Consider the following 23,873-nt stretch of genomic DNA (forward strand, 5'->3'; position numbering starts at 1 on the left):
AACAATTGTGTGATAACCTAAAAAGGTGATTTTTAGGTAAGAAATTTCTAAATATTTATTCTGTGTTTGGGCACCATATCTTTGATGGGTCATCATTTTAAAGCTTGTCCGTATATTGGAGCAAAAAAATTATGGCAACCTTAGTTATAAGCCGACACTAATTTGTAAGGCAGAAATCAAAAACGAAAATTTACAACAAACTTTAAGTTTATTAATGTAATTAATATACAAAACATATGGAATAAATTTTCTGTCATTTAATTGTGTAGGCAGTCATCATCATTAGATGATGATTCTAATTCATTGTCCCTTATTTATTTGTCAACATCGTAGAGAGCACCGTCTTCTCTAGCGTGAAGCGCATTCGAGATTGAACACTTTTAAAACGCGTGACCGACGATTTCTCCCGAATCTCTATAAAACCACTACAATTAGAAGAAAATCCACTGACTTGGCAACACCGCACCGAGGCTATACGATAATGAAAACTTACTTGGGGCGGCTTCTGGCGATATTTCCAGATTGCGTCGATAAAGAGTATATCGTTTTAACAATAAAGAGTGTCATCTAAACTATGCCGATTCTAAACCGAGGAACATTTCTTGAATTAAAAAAAAAAAAAAAAGTGAAAAAAGATCGGTTTAGAATCGAGTTGACACGGTATGAATCAAACAGTTAGCTCTGGAAATAGTGTACAGGAACAATTTCCCTGTACACAGACACGGCCACTCCCTCAAAATCCTTAACACACAGCCAGGTCCGGATTTAATGTTTTGCCTTCCCTAGACAGAAAGGTGTTTGCAACTCCTCATTTACGCTCGTGCCTTTATGTAACTGTTTACCGAAGATACAGTCATGTCCAAAATGATTGTCGCATATCTATAACTGTCCTGTTGTGGGAATATAATTTGACAATGATTTTGTAGGGTACTTTTAATACTGTTACTGTGTGTATAATCGGGAAATGTATATTTGTGGTAAATTTCATAAGAAAATAATTATAAATTCGAAAATTAGAATGGGTAAAATAAAATGTTGCTAAATGGACAAGAAAGTTTTTTTGGTTATATATTGTTCTTATTTACTGCTGCTTTGACATGAAATTTACCACATACATATCTTTGCCGATTATACACATTGTGATGACTTTGGTAGAGTCAATAATGGACCGAGACTTATCCCCTTCACCAATTTATTATAAAAATTTGTTAAATACAAAACGTCTTTGATTACAAAGAGTAAAATAGTGTCTCTCTTATTATCCAGATGAGAGGAAATAGGTGTTTGTACGGTGCCCCTTCTCTCAAGGCAGTCTCCAAGGCACCTACCGGTGCTGGTGAGTCTTGAAGGATAGCCCCCTCACCTCAAGGAAGCTTCGCGAGGCTTGGTTGTAGAAATGACCCCTAGTCCAGTGCGACCTCGGCTAAAGATAGGTGTACCCCTAGTCCAGTGCGACCTCAGGGCGGTGTAGGTGATTTGATCAGTTGGACGACTGATGCTGGGTCCCTCGGTTGTCCGCCTTTTATCTGTCCTCTTCAGGTCCTTCCGTGAGGTCCGTCTTCTTTCGGCGATCTACGGTACCTTTCGTGTCGGCTTTTCTTCTGCTCTTCTGTTTATAATCAATAGCACGTGTTGTATTGACAGGTGCTCTTGTCCTGATGTGGGGATCCTTACAATATGCTATCATTATAAGAAATACCGGGTGACATCGTTATCAAATTATATTCCTACAACAACATATTATAGACATGCCACGATCATTTTGGACATGACTATACATATAAAGTTAAAACTACACTCAGTTTGAACTACCAACGATTAAAGCAAATGGATTGTTAAAAGAATTATTACTTGGAGGACGTTTTCTATTACTTTAATCATATTATTATTATTATTATTATTATTATTATTATTATTATTATTATTATTATTATTATTATTATTATTCAACAACTGCATTTTTCCATATTGCTTACTCTTGTTTAGTAAATTTTCACTCAACGTACTCACCAAAGAATGTTATGCCCAGACTTATTGGACCTAATGGTAAATTTGAACCCGTTCGTAATACTTACTTAAATACATTTATACAGGGTGTCCAATATACAATGCAACTAGGACACAAGTAATGGTTGTACCGAAATGAAGCTTTGTTCATGCATATTTTTTAAAACTAGGAAGCAACGATTGAAGTACACTAGGAACCACACAGTGTTGCCAGATGTAACTAAAGGTGTAAATCAACTTTTTTGCAAAACATGTAAATTGATTCATAACTCATACGTATGGATGTTATGTCGTTAATTTTCAGTTTGTTTAGTTGGAGTAGCTTGGAAACTATGGAGCGGAAAAAGGAATTTTTCATTTCTACCCATAACTAATCGTATGAGGCCTCTGTAAAGGGGAACTAGGGAAATCGTAGTTTTCATAAATTAACACTCTGAATTTGCAACATTGCTAATGTTTGAGTGCATCAAAAGGTGTGTTAAGGATCTGTCTACATTATGCAATTCCTGAAAGCAATGAAAAAGAAATTGTGAAATTATCATGATAAAACTTTTACTTACATGCACCCTGCAACACTGCTACTATCACGAAAGGAGTTATCAGCTCTACAGTGATCCTGGGAGTGTCCCCTGTTTTGATTCGAAAACTGGTTCACACGTTTCACCATGTTAGCAGCAACTTTACGAAGAGTAGAAGTGTTAATGTTCTCAATGGCACTGCGAATGTTCATTTGCAGGTCTTGTATAGTTCCAGAATTGTTCTTGTATTCCTCTCGCTCTAAGTGACCCCATAGAAATGAAGAGCAGAATTGCCGGGTGCATGTAAGTAAAAGTTTTATCATGATAATTTCAAAGTTTCTTTTTCGTTGTATTCAGGAATTGAATAATGTAGACAGATCCTCAACACATCTTTTGATGCACTCAAACATCAACAATGTTGCCAATTCAGAGTGTTAATTTATGAAAACTACGATTTCCCTAGTTCCAATTTACAGAGGCCTCATCTGATTAGTTATGGGTGGAAATGAAAAATTCTTTTTTCCACTCCATAGTTTCCAAGCTACTCCAACTAAACAAACTGAAAATTAACGACAGAACATCCATATGTATGAGTTATGAGTTAATTTACATGTTTTGCAAAAAAAAAAAATGATTTACACTTTCAGTTACATCTGGCAACACTGTGTGGTTACTAGTGCACTTCAATCGTTGGTTCCTAATTTAAAATATATGCATGAACAAAGCTTCATTTTGGTACAACCTTTATTTGTGTATCGCTTCAGGTTCAGAAGTTCTACTATTCAAAACTCCTAGCTGCATTGTATATTGGACAGCCTGTAGAATACCACTGCGTATTTTTATATAGAAATTCTTCTTTATCCTTGCAAAATAATGTCCAGTTTCTTGTTTTATTTCTTTAAACGAAAAAGTCATTCATAAATTATAAATAAATACATTTTAAAATAATTAAGAAAACTGAAACTTATTACATATAGTTTCAATTAAGTCCATAGCATTAACATATGTAAATAATCTATTTAAAAGTAGATATGTAGCTTCATTAAGGACACGTTTCAGGAGAATTAAATAGGATGAACATACAAACAATATTTGTAAATAATTAAGCATGACTTCCAACCTTTTACATATTTTATATCTTCCACATAGTCTATATCTCACGATATATATATATATATATATATATATATATATATATATATATATATATATATATATATATATATATATATATATATAATCAGCACAAGATGAACGAATGATACTAGAAAATAATCAAGCTTGAATTTCAATCTTATCTTCTATATGTTTTTATCGTAGGGTCTATACATAATCTATAACTAATCGTATTCTATATAATTTTATTTTTCTTCATAGTCTAAATCTTATCTTCCAGGTCAGAAGAGGAGATTAGCTTTCTTGGATTTGTTACTGGAAGCTTCTGAAAATGGAAATGTTCTCACTGACGAAGAAATAAGAGAAGAAGTGGATACATTTATGTTTGAGGTATTACAAACCTCTAGACTTCCACATCCAGAAATGTATAAAATTACATTACTTATATGTTATAATTTTTACCTTATAGGCATTCAGCTCACTGTTTGGAAGACGAATGTAAAAGAGAGAGGGGTTTTTGCAAAATATAATTCCTTCTTCTATTCAAGTGTTGAGTAAAATATGCCCTGGTAATAGAATGTTTTTGCCCTAGCAGTGCAAACAGTAGAAACAGAACAAACAGTACAAACAGTGGGAAACAATACGAACAGAACAAATAGTACGTTAGCATATTCCAGAGCTGGCTATACATTGTGATTAGCTGCTCTTCTGCACATTTACCAATCAACCCAATTACCAATGTGATCCCTATGAAAGAAATAACACTTGTTGGTTGGCCAACATACCTTTTAAACTACGTTGGATGATGGTTGGCCAAGGTACCTTTTAAACTACGTTGAGCCAAGTTATTTTCCAACTGGATTGTAATTATCGATTGCCAACCATGCTGACCATTAATCTAGGGACGGCGTACCAAGTATTCTGTTTCGTATTTACAAAATGGCATCAGTACAATGGTTAAATCTTTTGGCTTACGGAGGATAAAGATATATCTTATATATAAAAGAGAACGTACAAAATCCTTTGTTCCCTCATCACGCTAATACGGCTGAACCAATTTCTTTTATTTTTGGGGGTTATTAGGATTTGGACCCTAGATGGTTTTTATCATATCACTTTAATTTTTAATTACCAGTGTCTTGAGATAATTGACCATTCAAGTGTCCATAACGTACAAATCCTTTGTTAGTTATTCATCATAGGTAAAAATAAACGTATTTATATGCAACCCGCATGACCGTGTCACTCGGCGGGTTAACATAAATGACAGGCGATATAATGTTAACATTCTTCTATGGTTTTTATCATATCACTTGAAAGCGAAAAAGTAAAAATTATCTAAGTAACAAAGTTTATTGCGTTCCAGGGTGACCGCAGCGAAGCGGGATGAACGCTGCTAGTATTTCATATTCTGCTAGTTTGTTGAATGACATTCATGGTATCATCTACATGAAACATGAAGTACTAGTATTGTGTATTCTCTAAGGGATGATTTTTATATTCAGTACTCTGAAAGGAATGATTTTTTTTTTTGAGCTGTTATTGCTAACTTATAAGCCAAACTTAACTGTAATTTGTTCCGTTTACCAAACATTGTCAGGGTCAATTAAATCTAGGAGGCTCAGGTGTCAGATCATGTAGCCAGAATGGAAGAAAATAGGAATGCTTTCAAAGTTTTAGCTGGATATCTAATTGGAAAACAAACATTAGCAAAACCTAGGCGCAGATGGATTATAATATCAAGATGGATCTCACAGTAATAGGAATACGAAGTAGAAACTGGATCAAGTTGGCAAAGGACAGGAGTCAATGGAGAGCTTTTTTGAACGCGGCATTGAACCTCCGGTACCATAGGCCATAGAGTTAGATTAAAAAGCCAAACTTGGTGAAAACTTCCCAAATTTATCACCAGTAGCTCTCATTTATAGAAGACTTCCATTTTTTTTTTTTTTTTTTTTTTTTTTTTTTTTTTTTTTAGGTTTGGGAGGAGATTGAAGGCAGAATGTGTCAAATTAGGTCTACATTACAGCTCAATGTTACTGTTTGCCCTTTTGGGAGATAATGTATCATAGCCACTTTCTACAAATTCAAAACAAAGTATATGTCACCCATCTTCCTTAGAGAACTTTATTTTGACTCGGCTGAAGATTATTTCTTCAAATCTTGCGCCTAGTTATCTTAAGGTTGGTTAAGGGCCTAACCATTTTGGTGTTTATTATTATTATTATTATTATTATTATTATTATTATTATTATTAATTTCCAGAAGCTGGGTGATAATCCTATCAATGCTTGCAGTTGTCAAGCTCATTGTCTCAGTAAACTGCCTACGGTCAATTTTCGATCATTTATGGCACTTTAATGTATTTTGTCAATTTTTTCTTATCTTTTCCAACTTGCTTCAAAAGTAGGCAAACCTTGGCCTTAATACAGGTAATAAATATTTTCGCGCCAAACTCATGATTATTCAATTTGATTTCTGCAGTTGATGAAAGGAATAATATATATCATACCTCTTCTCACAAGGAACGGACATCCGAATCAAACCTAGTTCATTCGATAAGCATAACAAAGATATGTTCATGCAAAATTAAAAAAAAAAAAAAAAAAAAAAGATGCCATGAACAACTTGAAAAAAATTAAGTGCCAAAAGCTTGAATAACAATACACGCTTTTCCCTCATATCTATTGTGTCTATCAATACAAACTTGGTACACATATTTCTTATTCCCTATAGTATTTTGCTTGATACATTTAGATTGTGTGCTTTTACCCGGGGCCACTCCACAGGTGTCCAAAGTTGTTGATAGGAATTTCTGGAGGAAATTTTCCCGACCTTCTTCCAATTTTCCCTCTTCACGTACGTTATGGGCCCCAATTCATAGAACCTCTGGAAAGCTTGTTTCACACTGAAGAGAATGAACTATAAACCATGACTTTCCAATGAACAGTGTTGATGCAATAGCTATTTCACTGCGAGTCTACGATTTTCCTTATAATAACAGGATTAATGGGCCGCACGGGTTTATCCCGTTGTCCATGACTTCTAATTTTTTGTGCATGAAGATATCTTTGTTATGCTTATCGAATGAACTAGGTTTGATTCGGATGTCCGGATGACACGTTCATGTTCGTTCCTTGTCAGGAACTAACCTGATCTTGACCAAAGATAGTAATAGACGTTGTGTTGTGCTATAAAGATAACGAAGAAAGTTCTGTCGCTTTTTCACCCACCACATTCGAACATTGATATGTCACCTAACAGGGACGTACGGAAGGGGGGGGACACGGGGGTCCGGACCCCCCCCCGAAATTTCGACTTTTTAAAAATTTAGCCTAATTTTAGGGGCAATTTTAGCAATTTTAATATAAAATAGCTTCATATTTAGTTTGAACCCCCCCCGAAATAAATTCCTGGGTACGCTACTGTCACCTAAGATGTACCTCGAAGATCAAAAGTAGTCCCCAGCAGCATCGACAATCTTCTGCCAACGCTCTGGAAGCCCATAAGTGAAAAAGCGTCAAGTGCATTTTACACCTCTGCTAGGGATTTGAACTGGCGTTCTCTAAGGTGATTGTCCAAGAAATGGAACAGGTGATAATCGGAAAGTGCAATGTCCAGGTTGTATGGCGGATGCAATAATGTTTGTCATCTAAGGCGTAGAATGGTGTCCCGGGTTTCCTAGCCACATGGGGCTTAGCGTTGTCCGTAACAGGAGACTCTCTTCGCGATTCAGAAATGCTGACTCCAGAGTTTTGTGTTTTTCTTGAACAGGGCTCAACTGCTGACAGTACACAGTTGCATTGATGCTTTGATCAGCTTGTAGCAGTTTCCGGTGCATGATGCCGCGAGCAGTCCACTAAACACACAGGATTATCTTCTTCTTGTGCAGTGCTGATTTCGGCTGTTTTGGAATTGTTCATGGGATCCTGATCCATGATGACAGCACCGTGGAACTTCGTATAGGACGTGTTTCTCATCATATGTCAACACCGTGTCCATAAATGTTTTTTTTTTCCTCAGACGAGACAGCAAAGAAATACAGGTGTCTGCTCGCGTTGCCTTCTGGCTCGGAGTCAAATCATGTCGAACCCATCGACTCAACTTGTAGTGCTTCTAAAGTTGATGGAGCTGGTGCCGAATGGTTTCTCCACTCACACTGAATTGTACTCCAGTTCCTCATATGTCTGGCCACTGTTCGCCTCAATTGCTGCCTGAAGATCATTTTGTACATGTATTGGTCTTCCGGTACGTGGTGCGTCTTCGAGTGTCAGTCACCATCCTTAAACTTGTTAAACCATCGCTGCACTGTCCGGGTAGTCGCGACTCCCTCACCAAAGGCCTGGCATATCTTCAGCCCCGTTGCAGCGGCGTTTGACCCCAGTTTGAACTCGTACAGCATACATTCCCTTATGACGGTCTGTGGAGATGCCATGTTCACTCTGTCCCTACGGAAGTTCACGATGTAACTGAAGAAGTATGTTGAATATACCCACACCAACAACTGACCTTCTCCTTATCTCTATTCGCATTTAACTCACAGTGTGAGGGCCAATGGAACACAGACCTCCAGAAAAAGCGACAGAACTTTCTTGGTTACCTTTATATTTAAGGTAATAAACATTTTTCTTCAAAAAACCCTTTCTTTCCATCGTGGCTATTATCCTCAATTTGCTAAACTATCCCACGTAATATTGTCTTATGGGTACCTTCAGCAAATAAATTAAATATTTTCTCGATGAATCCTATGTCGCTTGTTTTATATATAAGTACTAAACTAATTACGTTTTATTTTTCAGGGCCATGACACAACAGCAACTGCCATCAGTTTTACATTTTTTCTGTTAGGGTCTCACCCAGATATCCAGGTATGTTTTTACTTCCTTTTTCCCCTTTCTCTTTCCCTTTTAAAGCAAAGAAACGTGAAACTATTTTTAAAGAGATTTTTTTCCTATGTGAAAATATAGCTAGTACTTCTGTCTCAGAGTTGGTTTGCAATATAAAATCTATGGTAAATACACCAATATCTTGCATAACACGGGTTTTACCGTTACACATATTGACGAATTGGCAATAATTTTTAAAATAAAAAAAATTAATTCAACAAATAGAATATACGCTAGCATAGATGGAAATATTGTAGAAGTCGAATTGACTATTGAAGTGTTATATGACGATATTAATCACAATTTGAGCATAGAGGCCTATGTCTGAATAGTAGAGCGTTCATTTTGGTGCTAGGAGCCCTTGTTCAATTACAGGTAATGAGAAGCTGTGTCTTCGGGTCTAGGTCAAAACCCCCACACTCAAGAAATGTCAAAACGCCCACACAATCGGTCATAACTCCCACACAAATAGACAGAACAGCCACACATAGCAACGGTCATAATCCCCACATAAATGGACAAAACTCCAACACAAATGGTCAAAACTCCCACATGCAGAAATTGTCACAACTGCCACACAATCGGACAAATCCCCCACACTCTGAAATGATCGTGATTGCACGTCTTTGTTGCGGCTCTTTATGACGCCCACTTTAGTGTTTCTGTCATTAGAAAACAGTACAAGAAGAATAGTTGCAACATCAGTTTAAGTGGAATAAAAAATGTTATTAAAAAGTACAAGGGCAAGACATGCAACCAGGATCATTTCAGAGTGTGGGAGATTTGTCCGATTGTGTGGGGGTTTTGTCCATTTGTGTGGCAGTTGTGACAATTTCTGCATGTGGGAGTTTTGTTCATTAGTGTGGGGGTTTTGTCCATTTATGTGGGGATTGTGACCGTTGCTATGTGTGGGAGTTTTGTCCATTTGTGTGGGAGTTATGATCGTTGGAGGTTATGACCGATTACCAGTGTAGGGGTTTTGGCTGTGGGAGTTATGACCGTTCGGGCATTTGGGAGATTTGTCCGTTTGTGTGGGAGTTATGACCGATTGTGTGGGCGTTTTGACATTTCTTGAGTATGGGGGTTTTGGCTGTGGGAGTTTTGACCTGTTCCCGTTTGAAAAAGGAAATTCTGATGAACCCGAAAACCTGCTTAGTTCTCCTATTAGATGTTTTATTTCGTCACATCGGATATTTCTTGTAGCCAATTGATCGCGTTAGGCAAGATATTCGTGGATTTTTAGGAAGCATGTAATGTTAAATATGTATTGTACTGCATCATACATTATTAAAGAACTTTAGAAACGCTCTATATACAGAATGGTAACCTGTAGATTGGTTGAAACCAATGAAAAGTTTGGAAGAAAACAATGAAGCTAGAGATTGCCTTTCTCCTGCCTGGATCATCTCAGTCTATTGTGGCCAACGTCAATATGTATCTCGTTCTGCTATAAGAATTTTCTTTTCATAAGTTTTAGATGTTTTTAATTAATTATTTATATTTTTATGATGACAGAAGGGAGCAATTTTTCGTAAGAAATACCGGTACTATGTTTTCTGACTAGATACGTATTTACTGTGATTCACAGACTGATCACAAAGTCCCGTTAGTCCCTATCGCGTGTCCACATATTCATAGATTGTCGCATATGAAATATAATCCAGCTATAGACATAGATGCATTTCGTTCCAATTCTTCTGTTCTGTTCTGTTCTCATCTAGTCGGATATTAAGCTTTAAAGTCGCGGCTATAAAGCCATGTCGATTCTATCACTAGAATTGTTCCGATAGTGAAATTGATTCAAAAGTTACAGTATGAGCTATAAGCAAACTGACCTGTCTAATAGCTGGTTCTAAGTAAAACTGCTAACACTAAAAAAATAAATAAATAAAAATAAAAAATAAATAAGTAACGAGGACTGGTGGCACCAGACTAGTCCTTACAACAATTTATTACTTAAAACAGTGATAAGTTGTTGTAAGTAATTGTATCAAACTAAAAATATCTATAAGTAAAACTAGCAGCGTTCACCCCGCTTCGCTGCGGTCACCCCGGAACGCAATAAACTTTGTTACTTAGATAATTTTTACTTTTTCGCTTTCAAGTGATATGATAAAAACCATAGAAGATTGCATTAAATGTTAACATTATATCGCCTGTCATTTATGTTAACCCGCCCCGCTTCGCTGCGGTCACCCCGGAAGTTTTCGCTTTCAAGTGATATGATAAAAACCATAGTAGATTGCAGTAAATGTTAACATTATATCGCCTGTCATTTATGTTAACCCGCCGAGTGACACGGTCATGCGGGTTGCATATAAATACGTTTATTTTTACCTATGATGAACTAACAAAGGATTTGTACGTTATGGACACTTGAATGGTCAATTATCTCAAGACACTGGTAATTAAAAATTAAAGTGATATGATAAAAACCATCTAGGGTCCAAATCCTAATAACCCCCCAAAAATAAAAGAAATTGGTTCAGCCGTATTAGCGTGATGAGGTAACAAAGGATTTGTGCGTTCTCTTTTATATATATAGATTAGTTTTAAAAAAATGAAAAATTGTTAGAAGTGAGAGTTTTAAGCTTTTATACTATCTGTCCTGCTGTCATCTTGATCCCCTTCCTCCAGCTCTTCGTTCTTGTATGAGCTAATCACCATTCTCGATCTAAAACCCTTGGAAAGCTAGTTCGGTTTTCACCCGATATGTGGCAGAAAAATCGGACGATTTACAAGTAACAGTTAAAATATACTGTATACAAATTATTTCTATGGCCCATTCTGTGCCTTGCTCACGTGAGGGATATAAATTCGACCCTGTGTTACAAATGTAACAAATAGTAAATGTAAAAAGTCTAAAATCAAGTTGAAAGTTGGTAGACTATGTATTGATTTGTTACCATTTGTTTAAAAATGTTTGATACAGATATTCAGGAAATCCATATATTATGTATATAAATGTATCAACAAAATGAAGTCCGAATACTACGACAAATCCGTACTTGAATGAGCTTTACTATTTTAGGAGAAAGCCTTTGCAGAACTTGAATCAATCTTTGGAGATTCTGATCGTCCTGCGACGATGCAAGATTTAAATGAGATGAAATATTTGGAAAGATGCATCAAGGATTCGCTGAGATTGTATCCAAGTGTCCCTATGTTTGCGAGAGAGCTTAAAGAGGATGTACACACAAGTGAGTTGTATTGTGTATATATAAAACTTTACAAGTATTAAATTTGTTCTTTAAAGGCTAAAATATAAAATCATTCATTCAAAACTATAATAAAAGTTAAATATTTAGAGAACCATTAGGGTACAAGTAAAATGTAGACTATTGTTTACTTTACCTAAGTATTACAGATTATGCTCATTTATTAATTCACGTGTTAAGTGCCTTTATAGATATTTTTTAAATTTTTAACCACATTTAAGGAAAAGGTAGTTCACTGTTTTCACTTTCATATTGTTAGTTGGTTTGGAGTTTAACGTATTATTTGAGCAAACCTACCCTAAATAAGATAGAATTTAGCATCTGTTTTGAGCTATGTCTGCGTTAAATGAGTCATGACATAGTTTACCATCTCCTTTGAGCAATATCTAGATTAGAGAGACATAAGGCATAGTTTAACATCTCTTTCCAGCAACGCCTAGGCGAGATGAGACATGAGGAATAGTTCAACATAACTTTTAAGCAATGTTTAGGCTAGATGGGACATGAGCTATAGTTTAACATATCCTATGAGCAATGCTTAGACCAAATGAGACATAAGGCACAGTTTTACTCCTATTTTGAGTAACGTCTAGACTAGATGAGATATTACATAAAGTAATTCAAAGCTTACAAGCGAAGTTTGGGAGAAAACACTCGCCTGCAGAGCAACTAAGCATGCCATTTGAAGGACTAACCCATGCTTATTACAAAAAGTTAACAAAGTTCCTCTACGGTTGAAAACTGTTCGAGAGATTCAAATTGGAAGTTTATTTGAAAAATGAGTATATGTGCTGTTACATTGTACTTTGGAAGCTTTATATTGATTGTTTCTTTTAAGAATGAGTATAATAAAAATTGACAAGTTACAATAAAATCATATTAAGCCTGTTTACCGCTCTGACATATTTCCCTAACACAACCTATACAAATGTTAAAATTTGAAAAACTAGACTTTGACGCTAAATCATAGTTTACTCAAAACAGAAATTACATTACATTCACACATCTTAAACGCGATTTATGTTTAAAAGAGAAATAATTCATACTTGATATAAATAAATACTGGATTGCATATAAATGATTATAATGACGGCTTCAAGGATCTAAATATTGACACATTACGATTACAAATAAATGCATGATTGAAGATCAAATCAATGTATACAAATTTCACTAGTAAAATAATCAAAAATTTTATGGTACTTATTCAAGAATGAAATTAACAGTTCCTATATCAGTGAATTAATTTTGGAAATGCAACCAAGGCATTAGGCTATTTGTTTACTTCTTCAAAAAAAATGCTCTAAATGTTTACGGACAGTTCCGTATGAATAAACAATGTCCCGAAGTTTCTAGAAAAAGGTATGGAGATCACGAATCACGGAAATATTGGCCATAGTCCTTCTTCAATAACGAAAATAACAGAATACTTTGTCCTACCTTAATAAGTCCTTCCGCTTATATTTCCACACTTCAGAAGAAAACTGCACTGTACTTAACTGACCGTCACAATGCTTCCTAATGTCCCTTCTCAGACCCCGCTGTCCTCTGGATTCAACTCCCGGAGAAGAGGTCCTCGTTTGTCTGAAGCGTCTGGGTCTTCGTGTGGCAAGGCATCTGTTCCAAGTATCGGGGATCGAACCCGTGTCTCCGTCCTTCATCTCCATGTTGTTGAAATGCAACGATGCGTCACTTATCACATCCATCTGCACTTAAATTTCACTCGCACAGTTTATATATATATCCGCCATACATCGCACTACTTTTCCTGTCTTTGCACTTTATGCAGGAAATCAACGTATATAGAATCACAGACTCACTTCAACATCACCATTTATGTAGCGTTACCGTAAGATGATAAGAATTATGTCTATCTGTCGATGTTTTAAATATTTGTATAAATAATCTTGTAACGACGAAGTTGCTGTGGATAACGCGTGGTTTAAGTAACTGGCTGCTAACGGGTGTCTAGCTAGCCATTTTTCTGAAATTTAAACACTTAAATATATATATATATATGTACATATGAGTTGACGTACGCTTATGAATCGCGTGTTGGTGATGTTTTCACGATGAAGTGTCGACTTAGAGTAACCTCTCTTCCGTGTGGGCGTTCTCCCAGCTTTCTTTATTTTTTTAAAAAAATAGACGCTTCATTCTTCTCTTTGTGAATTTTGAATTTCGGATTCTGATTCGCCGCTTTAAGTTCGTGACACCATTTCCCAAAAATCGGTTGATAATTTGGCTTGGGTCTCTAGCGTCTCTTCTGGGCTAGTACGTGATGTTAAAGAGTTTCAGAAGCACTTGCGAAGATTGTAGATAAAAAATTTTGGTTCCTGTGTGTCTGTGACGTGATATTTGCGATATGGAGGTACTTTGGTAGTGCGACAGTATGGCTGGAGTAACAATAGCAAATTCCATTACCGTTTACTGGCGAGGTAGAAAAATGGGTGGTCTATTAGTGCGGTTACCGTCTTATGTTTTTTTTTCTGAAAAGCAGAGAAACTTCTTTACCTGGGACAAATGAAAGAGGTTCGCTTGGCTGCTAAATGAAACAAAATAAAATTTTCCTTGACTTTTTTAAAATAAATTGAATTTACATATAAAGATGTTTTAATTTGAATATATGAACAATTAATTAAGTGTGTGAGCGTAATTGTCACAATACCCCCCTCCCAAGATGTAGCAAGTGCTGCAACAGAGTGAAGCACGGCTGCATCTAAGGAGAAGTAACATTTGATAAATATAAAAGTTCAAATTCTGACAGAAAGTACAAATACATGAAAGTCCTAACCCTAATCTATGTTGAAGAAGAAAATTTAAATATTCACAAAAAATCCGAACCCTAATGTTAAAATTTCGTGCACGCTGAGAGAGATAATCTCAATGTCATGTTTGAAGATTACTTCTGGCTACTGGATGCTCCGGGTGAGAGTCTCTCATTCATGCGTTGGATCCATTCTTCCTTTCTCTCTTCTGAGCATTTCCACGTCTTGAGATTCTCCAAATGTTGTGGGACCAATTCTTTTCCTGTACTACAGTCAATAATGGCGAAGGTATTAGCTCCAACCTTCTTCTTCACATAATACGGACCCTGGTAAAGATCGAAAAACTTCCGCACGGTCTGGTCTGCAGCAGCACTTAACCTGTGCGCTTTCAGGAACACTAAGTCCCCAGGTGTTACCACCGGACCTTTAGTGGTGAGTTTTTCATTTCTTCGCCTTTTCAAGGTGATGTTCCTACGGGATGCATAGAACAGCTTGTCCTCCCAGGTCTCTCGTTCTTCCCTCGGAATACCAAAATGCTCCAAGATGGGATTTCTTCGCACTGCTCCTAGAAATAATTCCGCTGGAGTATAAGAGAGGGATTCTGTCACCGCATGATTTACGAGGATGACAATGCTTGGTAGATGTTCTGCCCAAGAAGTGTGATTTTTGGCACAGAATACTCTGAATAGTCGGTGAAGTTCAGCGTGTGTTCTCTCCACCAGGTTCGACTTCGGATGGTATGGAGGTGCGTACAAGACCTTGATGTTGTGTCTCTCCATTTCTTCCTTCCATCTTGAGCAGGTAAATTGTGGTCCTTGGTCACTCAATATGGCATTTGGTACCCCAATGATGGGTAGAACGTAACGGCTGAGATACTTGAGGACTAGGTTAGCCGAACTGTTCCTCAAGGGAATGGCTACGAGGTACCTCGTGCATCCATCCATCACGGTGAGGATATACTTTTCTCCCGTGGGTGTTCGTGTCATTGGTCCTACAAGATCGACATAGTAAATATCTCTGGGTCGCTCTGCGTGGTAAGAGGTTACTGTTCGCTGAGGGGGATGTCTGTCCACTTTGGATCGAGCACACACTTCACAATCGGCTATCCATTTCTTCAAGTCTCGCCTCATTCCTTTCCAGAAGTAAGATTGGCTCAGGGCCTTCCACGACTTGTAAAAGCCAAAGTGTCCGCCGTTGTCATGGATGTCTTGGAGTGCCTTGTCTTGAAGTGTCTTCGGAAGACAGATTGTCAGCATCTCTGGAGCATGAAAGTTCTTGAGGCATAGAACTTGGTCAGCTAAGCAATAGCTTTGACTCCAATTCCGATTCCTGGTGCTCCCATCCGTAGTATCGCCTTTTATTAGGAAGTCAATTATATCCTGCCACTGAGGATCCTCTCTCTGCTGTCTCGCAAGCTCTTCTTTGGTGACTGCAAGTACCAAGGTCTGCTGCTTCACAGTATTCACGCTGAAAGTGTTTGCAGGGCCTTCCTCGTAATAGCGTGACAAGGAGTCTGCAACTGTGTTATCCTTGCCTTTGCAGTACTCTACATCAAAAGCGTAATCCTGCAGCTGTACACTCCAGCGGGTCAACCTACTGTTCCAGTTCTTGCTGCGGTGCAGCCATTGTAGGTTTTTGTGATCAGTGATCACAGTGAAGCGCCGACCAAGGAGGTAGATGCGAAATTTCTGTATGCACCAAAGAATGGCAAGACATTCCAGCTCATTGATGGCGTAATTCTTCTCTGCTCCTCTTAAACTTCGGCTGGCGTATTGGATCACTCGCCTTTCATCCCCTTGTTTCTGGTACAAACAGCCTCCCAGGCCTGACAAACATGCATCACACTGCACGTAAAAGGGTTCCTGGAAGTTGGGATGGTACAGCATCACATCCTCCGCGATAGCCCTCTTTAAGTCTTCGAAACTTTTCTGGTGTGCTTGAGTCCACTTCCATCTTCGACTCTTTTGCAGCAACTCAAAGAGAGGTTGCGCCACTTGCGAGAAGTTTGGTATGTATGAGCGGTGATATCCTAAGATGCCAAGAAATCTTCTCACTTGTTTTATTGTGCGAGGCGGCTCCAGGTTCAATATGACTTCTACTTTCGATTTATCTTTTACAATACCGGTTGGTGAAATCACGTGTCCCAAAAATTTAACTTCTTTTAATCCGAACTCCGACTTTTTCAATTTCACCGTCATTCCTGCTTTGCTGATAAGTGCCAAAACGGTGTCGATGTGCTGCAGGTGTTCCTCCATCGATCTAGAAAAGATTAGGAGGTCGTCCACATAACAAATGGTGAAGTCCTGAACCTCATCCCCTAATACCAAGTTCATCGCATTCGTAAAGGATTGAGTCCCATTGCAAAGTCCAAATGGCATGACTTGAAATTCATACAATTTGTTTTCAAATGGGAAGGCGGTATAGGGTTTCGAGCGTTCAGTCAGTTCTAGCTGCCAGAAAGAACAGTTCATATCTATTCTTGCAAAATGCTTCACACCGTGGAATCTCTGCAGTATCTCCTGAATTTCCAGAGGTCGTGTCTGTAACACCTTGGTATGCCTATTTAGGGATCTAAAGTCAACACATAGACGTAGAGTTTTATCACTTTTAGGTACAACCAGCAGTGGATTCAAATGACAGGATTTTGAAGGCCTAATAATGTCCCATTCAAGCATTTGCTTAAGTTGCGTACGCACTTCATCTCTGTGTGCTAATGTAACCGGATATATCTTGGAAACTATGGCCTCCTCTGTTTCAACAACAATATCATGTTGATACACCCTACAGCGTCCTGGACGATCAGAAAATACTGAGCAGTGATTACGAAGGATATCTTGAAGTTGTTGTGCCTCAATGTGCGAGGGTAAGTTGGCTGCACGCACTTTTTCTTCAATCTCTTGCATTAATTCGTCTTTGGTTACATTTGAAATTTGAAGATCTTTCTCTACGCAAAGTTCCTCTTCCATTCTTGACATAGGTAGGAATTTGCGGATTATGTTGGCGGGTTCTGCATCCGCTCGCAGCTCACAGCGATTGAAATCTAGCTCGGCGCGTACACGGTACAGAAAGTCCACGCCCAGGAGAATGGGTGCGTTGAATCGTTTAACTACCAATACTTCCAACGCAATCTCCATCTCCGAGAGCTCAATCGGTATTACTGCACGACCGATTGCTCTGGATTGACACCTCCCCGTGAAATCCACTAATCTGATCTCCTGTGCTTGTCGCAATGTCGGGTTGCGAACATCTGCCGATATCTTTTTCCAAGTAGACTCCGTAATCAACGTAGCTTCACTGCCCGTATCCAGAATTGCCTCGAAGGTATGTTGGTTTATAACGACTTCTATCCTGGGTGTTTGATATCGTTGTGTTTCATCTTCCCCTTGTTCATTCTCATTATCATCAGAGGTAAGCCAAGTGGCAGAGACATGCACATTCATCTTCTGAGGCTCAGTATTCTTTTGTGTTTGCTCTACAACGTTTCTTTGATTAGTCTCTGTGCAACATCTGCCTTCTGCATTAATTCTTATCTTCACTGCTGTTTCATTTCCTTCCACATCGGTGTCAACTACTTTATTGGGTTCCTTTCTAGCAGACTGAGACTGACCGTCAACCCGAACCCTGGACCGTTGGCGGTCAAGTTCTAGTTTTCCTGCTGCTGCTCTGCCTGCAGGACCAGTGGGTTGGTAGCATTGATGCTGTCTGGCGTACTGCTACCTCTCCCTCGTGACCCACGATTGTTTCCTCTCGTGTGACCTCTTCGCTCCGAGCTGTTCCCTCGATGCGTGGTCACTTGTCGGACTTGTCTCTCTTCAGTTCTTGGCCTGTCTCCTCTGTTTCTTTGATTGCGGCGGAAACGGCGCTGCGCGTGACCTCTTGTCGGTGCTCCTGTACTTCTCTCGCTGCCGGAACTGTCTTCATCTGTCCGCGGTGATGGCTGGTGAGTGTTGCGCAATCGATTGTCCTCTCTTCGATAAGGATGGTTCCGTTGTCTTCTATTTCCGGAGTCCCTATATACGGTTTCCTCCGTTGACTGCCTACGCACATGCTGTACTCTCCGTTGGTCTGTCGTACCCCTGTTATTCCTTTGGGCATTTCGGTCTCTCTGGAAACTCTCTATCCTGTCCAGCTCTTCGCTGTCCCAGAGGATCATTGACAGTTGCTCCGTGTCCTCCAGCTGAACTCCGATGAGCTGCCTTTGGATACGTAACGGTAACATGTTCTTCACGTTTGAGAGAACTTCCGCTTCTGACATAGAAGGACTTAGTTCCCGGAACGCCTTGACTTGCTCCCAAAAGAATTCACGCAGGGACTTACGTGAATCAGCCCTATAGCGTGTGTTTCTGAGGCGAGTGAGCTTTCGCTGAATAATGGCTTCGCTTTGGAAATTCCTCAGAAAGGCACGACGGAAGTCTTCAAAAGTTCTGAACTGTTGGATGTGATTGTCTATCCACATCTTTGCTGCTCCACGTAGGATACGTGGAATTATGTGGAGAAGTTCTTCCTGCGCTATTCCGTATAGCCTGCAGTCATCCAACAACCGCTCAAGGAAGGTTGATGGCAGTCCCACATCCGTATCCGGGTCAAACGATGGCAATTCATCTATTTTAGGAGCTCGAAGAAAACTTCTGCAGCTAACGTGAGAGTCCACAGATCTTCCACTCTCCTGATTCCCTTGACTGAGGTCTTCTAAAATTGGATTTGAAACCGGAGGCGTTGGAGTCCTTCGAGGGGGTTCTGAGAAGGCGGGTTGAGGTATGTTTCTTACTGCTTCCCCAACTCTCCTTTCTACCAACTCGGACATCTTCTCCGTTAGGGATGCTGTCAGTTGGTCCACCGTCTGCTGAATAGCTCCTGCTTTCTCCCGTTCGACCTCTTGGATTTGCCGGAGTTCCTCAATCCTGGTGCTCTGATTAGTGAGGCTCTCTATTAGCTCCTCTTGTCGTACAGTCATGGAATGTTCAATATTCTCCATCCTTGTCTGCAGCTCTATCCTTTGTGCTTGGGTCTGCGTCTCCAAGTCCATCCGCATGCGCTGCATATCTTCTAGGACCTGTTCCTGCCTTTCCTCCATTTGCCTGACCATCCTCTCTTCCATTTGGCCAGCTTGTGCCGTGAGACGTTCTTCTGTCTCCTGCAACTGCCTGTGCTGCCGCTCTCTCTGTTCCTCCAGACTTTGGGAGATGGTGCGCTTGAAGTCCTCCAGCGCTTCCTTGTTCGACTTCTCGTGTTCGTCCAGCCTCCTGGCTTGCTCCTGTAGTTTCCTCGAGAGGTCTTCTGCCAAATGGTCTTGTTTTTCCATGAGCTTGTCAAGTTTTTTATCTTGTTCTTCTCTGAATTCTTCGTTTTTCTTGTTCTGTTCTTCTATATTCTTCCTCTGTTCTTCTATATTCTTCCTCTGTTCTTCTCTAAATTCTTCGTTTTTCTTCCTCTGTTCTTCTCTAAATTCTTCGTTTTTCTTGTTTTCTTCTTTTTGTTGTCTCATGAACTCATGTAACGCTGATAGAAGAGATTCCTGAAAATCGCCATTAGTGCTGTTCGGCCTGTGATGCTGTTGAATGTTGTCTCTACTTCCTTGAGTGACATCATTTTCCATAACTGGACTTGTATTCCTCTGGTCACCACATTCAGGACAATTTCGAGCCTCATCCGTGGGATCCAAATCCTGTTCCCATAGGTCACGTCCACACGTGCGACAACGTTGTGCTTCTTCCATGGCAGACATTCTGTTTCTTGGTCGTTGCCTCAAGGTAGATGGCCTCAACTGTGGCATCTGCAAGTAGACTTAAATAACTGGATTGTCAGAATGATTCTTATTAAAATTTGTCTAAAATTAATTCTAATTATCTGACCTATGCTGTCAATCACTCTAAATTTCGTACTCTAAGCTCACCTTAATACGCAAAAATATTACTATTTCATCAATGTAGCATGCCAAGCTACTTTATCACCACACGTTTTCCACAACAACTTAGTTCATTCTTTTTTTTTTTTTTTTTTTTTTTTGTTCACATGTATATTCATGTGCATATACAAATAGTGTATTAATTAACAGATAAAATATCTAAAACACAATAATATTTAAGTAATAAAATGCACGTGTAAATAAAAGTATTAAATCTAACCTATTCTAAACATATATATATATATGACTATATAATTATATTAATACTAATGTTATTCACTAGAAACAAACTTAGCTAAATTTATGCATCAATATGCCAAAAATTTGCATGTTCACTTATATTAATCGCTTACCTGGTGCATTACCTTTTTGTTTTCTTCTTTCCTTCTTTTCTTCTTTTTTTTTTAACAAAGAAAATGGTGTATCTCTTTTCTCTTCCAATCACACAAACCAACAAACAAACATGAGGTAAGAACAATTATTATTATTATTATTATTATTATTATTTACGCATGTGCTGAAATGAAATAAAATTGGTTGCGAGGGGGAGTAGAACGCTTAATCGTTCCCTACGGGTAATCTCGAAATAATGATTCTTTGAATACAAAGTTACCTAATTTCCTATCACGCTTCCCATTCTTAATTTTAGTATTACGTAATAGACTTGATTACTGTTTTCGTTCGCTGTTCGAAATTTACTATGTATGCTTCTCCAAACTAAATTTCCTACTTTTTTTTTTTTTTTAACGCTTACTACGCTTTTCGGTCCTGAAATAAAATTAACTACGCATGTTGGTCCTTCAAATAAGATTAACTACGCATTCGGGTTCCTGTTCGGGAAGCCATTTCTTGTTACATTGTACTTTGGAAGCTTTATATTGATTGTTTCTTTTAAGAATGAGTATAATAAAAATTGACAAGTTACAATAAAATCATATTAAGCCTGTTTACCGCTCTGACACATATTTCCCTAACACAACCTATACAAATGTTAAAATTTGAAAAACTAGACTTTGACGCTAAATCATAGTTTACTCAAAACAGAAATTACATTACATTCACACATCTTAAACGCGATTTATGTTTAAAAGAGAAATAATTCATACTTGATATAAATAAATACTGGATTGCATATAAATGATTATAATGACGGCTTCAAGGATCTAAATATTGACACATTACGATTACAAATAAATGCATGATTGAAGATCAAATCAATGTATACAAATTTCACTAGTAAAATAATCAAAAATTTTATGGTACTTATTCAAGAATGAAATTAACAGTTCCTATATCAGTGAATTAATTTTGGAAATGCAACCAAGGCATTAGGCTATTTGTTTACTTCTTCAAAAAAAATGCTCTAAATGTTTACGGACAGTTCCGTATGAATAAACAATGTCCCGAAGTTTCTAGAAAAAGGTATGGAGATCACGAATCACGGAAATATTGGCCATAGTCCTTCTTCAATAACGAAAATAACAGAATACTTTGTCCTACCTTAATAAGTCCTTCCGCTTATATTTCCACACTTCAGAAGAAAACTGCACTGTACTTAACTGACCGTCACAATGCTTCCTAATGTCCCTTCTCAGACCCCGCTGTCCTCTGGATTCAACTCCCGGAGAAGAGGTCCTCGTTTGTCTGAAGCGTCTGGGTCTTCGTGTGGCAAGGCATCTGTTCCAAGTATCGGGGATCGAACCCGTGTCTCCGTCCTTCATCTCCATGTTGTTGAAATGCAACGATGCGTCACTTATCACATCCATCTGCACTTAAATTTCACTCGCACAGTTTATATATATATCCGCCATACATCGCACTACTTTTCCTGTCTTTGCACTTTATGCAGGAAATCAACGTATATAGAATCACAGACTCACTTCAACATCACCATTTATGTAGCGTTACCGTAAGATGATAAGAATTATGTCTATCTGTCGATGTTTTAAATATTTGTATAAATAATCTTGTAACGACGAAGTTGCTGTGGATAACGCGTGGTTTAAGTAACTGGCTGCTAACGGGTGTCTAGCTAGCCATTTTTCTGAAATTTAAACACTTAAATATATATATATATATGTACATATGAGTTGACGTACGCTTATGAATCGCGTGTTGGTGATGTTTTCACGATGAAGTGTCGACTTAGAGTAACCTCTCTTCCGTGTGGGCGTTCTCCCAGCTTTCTTTATTTTTTTAAAAAAATAGACGCTTCATTCTTCTCTTTGTGAATTTTGAATTTCGGATTCTGATTCGCCGCTTTAAGTTCGTGACACCATTTCCCAAAAATCGGTTGATAATTTGGCTTGGGTCTCTAGCGTCTCTTCTGGGCTAGTACGTGATGTTAAAGAGTTTCAGAAGCACTTGCGAAGATTGTAGATAAAAAATTTTGGTTCCTGTGTGTCTGTGACGTGATATTTGCGATATGGAGGTACTTTGGTAGTGCGACAGTATGGCTGGAGTAACAATAGCAAATTCCATTACCGTTTACTGGCGAGGTAGAAAAATGGGTGGTCTATTAGTGCGGTTACCGTCTTATGTTTTTTTTTTCTGAAAAGCAGAGAAACTTCTTTACCTGGGACAAATGAAAGAGGTTCGCTTGGCTGCTAAATGAAACAAAATAAAATTTTCCTTGACTTTTTTAAAATAAATTGAATTTACATATAAAGATGTTTTAATTTGAATATATGAACAATTAATTAAGTGTGTGAGCGTAATTGTCACAGTGCATTTAAACGCGTTAAGTACAACACTATTAGCAACGACTATTGACATACGAGGTGAAATCTATCGGAGGTAATAGAAAAAACTCTTTTGCAATAACTAACGAGTTTGTTAGTTAAAATTAGTACTTATACTGTTCAAAATAATGATAGGTTAGAGATTAAATTTGATCACTGTTCTTCTGTTACCTCGGTGATAGGAACTGATTCATTAGCATAAACACGAACTTTCTTTGATTGTTTCGTTGATACATCATAACGTCCGGATGAAGAAGTTTCATACTATGTACAAATCTGCCATAATATTTGATTGGTCGGAAGCCAAACTCAGTAAATAGTTGTACAAATCATGTGCAGTTCTTTAGTATATTTTCAACCATTATGTCTTTGCCATCCGTCATCCAACTTGAAATGGACAATTTGTCTGTTAACGGACCCCAGTGATTAAGCAGAAGCAAGTTGAAACAATCAAAACTGCATAATAACGGTAGGTTGCTGGGAGGCGCAATCGTACATTTAACGTTGAATCTCTCGAAAAGTTCTCAACCGTACGGGAATTTTATTAGCTTGTTGTAATTAGCATGAATTGGTCTATCAAATGGCATAATTAGTTTCTCTGCATGCGAGTGCTTTCTTCCGAACTTACCTTGATAGGGTAGGTAACGAATGAGGTATAGTTTAACAAGTCTTTTGAGCAATATTTAGGCTATATGAGGCATGAAGTATAGTTTA

General features: G+C 38.1%; 1 protein-coding gene across 2 annotated transcripts in view; it reads left to right on the forward strand.

Annotated features, from left to right (window-relative positions):
* LOC145690042 (cytochrome P450 4C1-like) overlaps window positions 1–23,873 on the forward strand; it is a 90,720-nt gene that overhangs the window by 60,268 nt on the left and 6,579 nt on the right. For both annotated transcript variants that reach the window (XM_081764541.1, XM_081764543.1), the window contains exons 8-10: window positions 3,922–4,031; window positions 8,441–8,509; window positions 11,559–11,727. In XM_081764541.1, the coding sequence (XP_081620667.1) occupies window positions 3,922–4,031; window positions 8,441–8,509; window positions 11,559–11,727 (348 nt within the window). The remainder of the gene's footprint in view (window positions 1–3,921; window positions 4,032–8,440; window positions 8,510–11,558; window positions 11,728–23,873) is intronic.

This window comes from Thermobia domestica, chromosome 7 (genome assembly GCF_964235325.1).
Source record: "Thermobia domestica chromosome 7, izTheDome1.hap1.1, whole genome shotgun sequence".
Taxonomy (NCBI): domain Eukaryota; kingdom Metazoa; phylum Arthropoda; class Insecta; order Zygentoma; family Lepismatidae; genus Thermobia; species Thermobia domestica.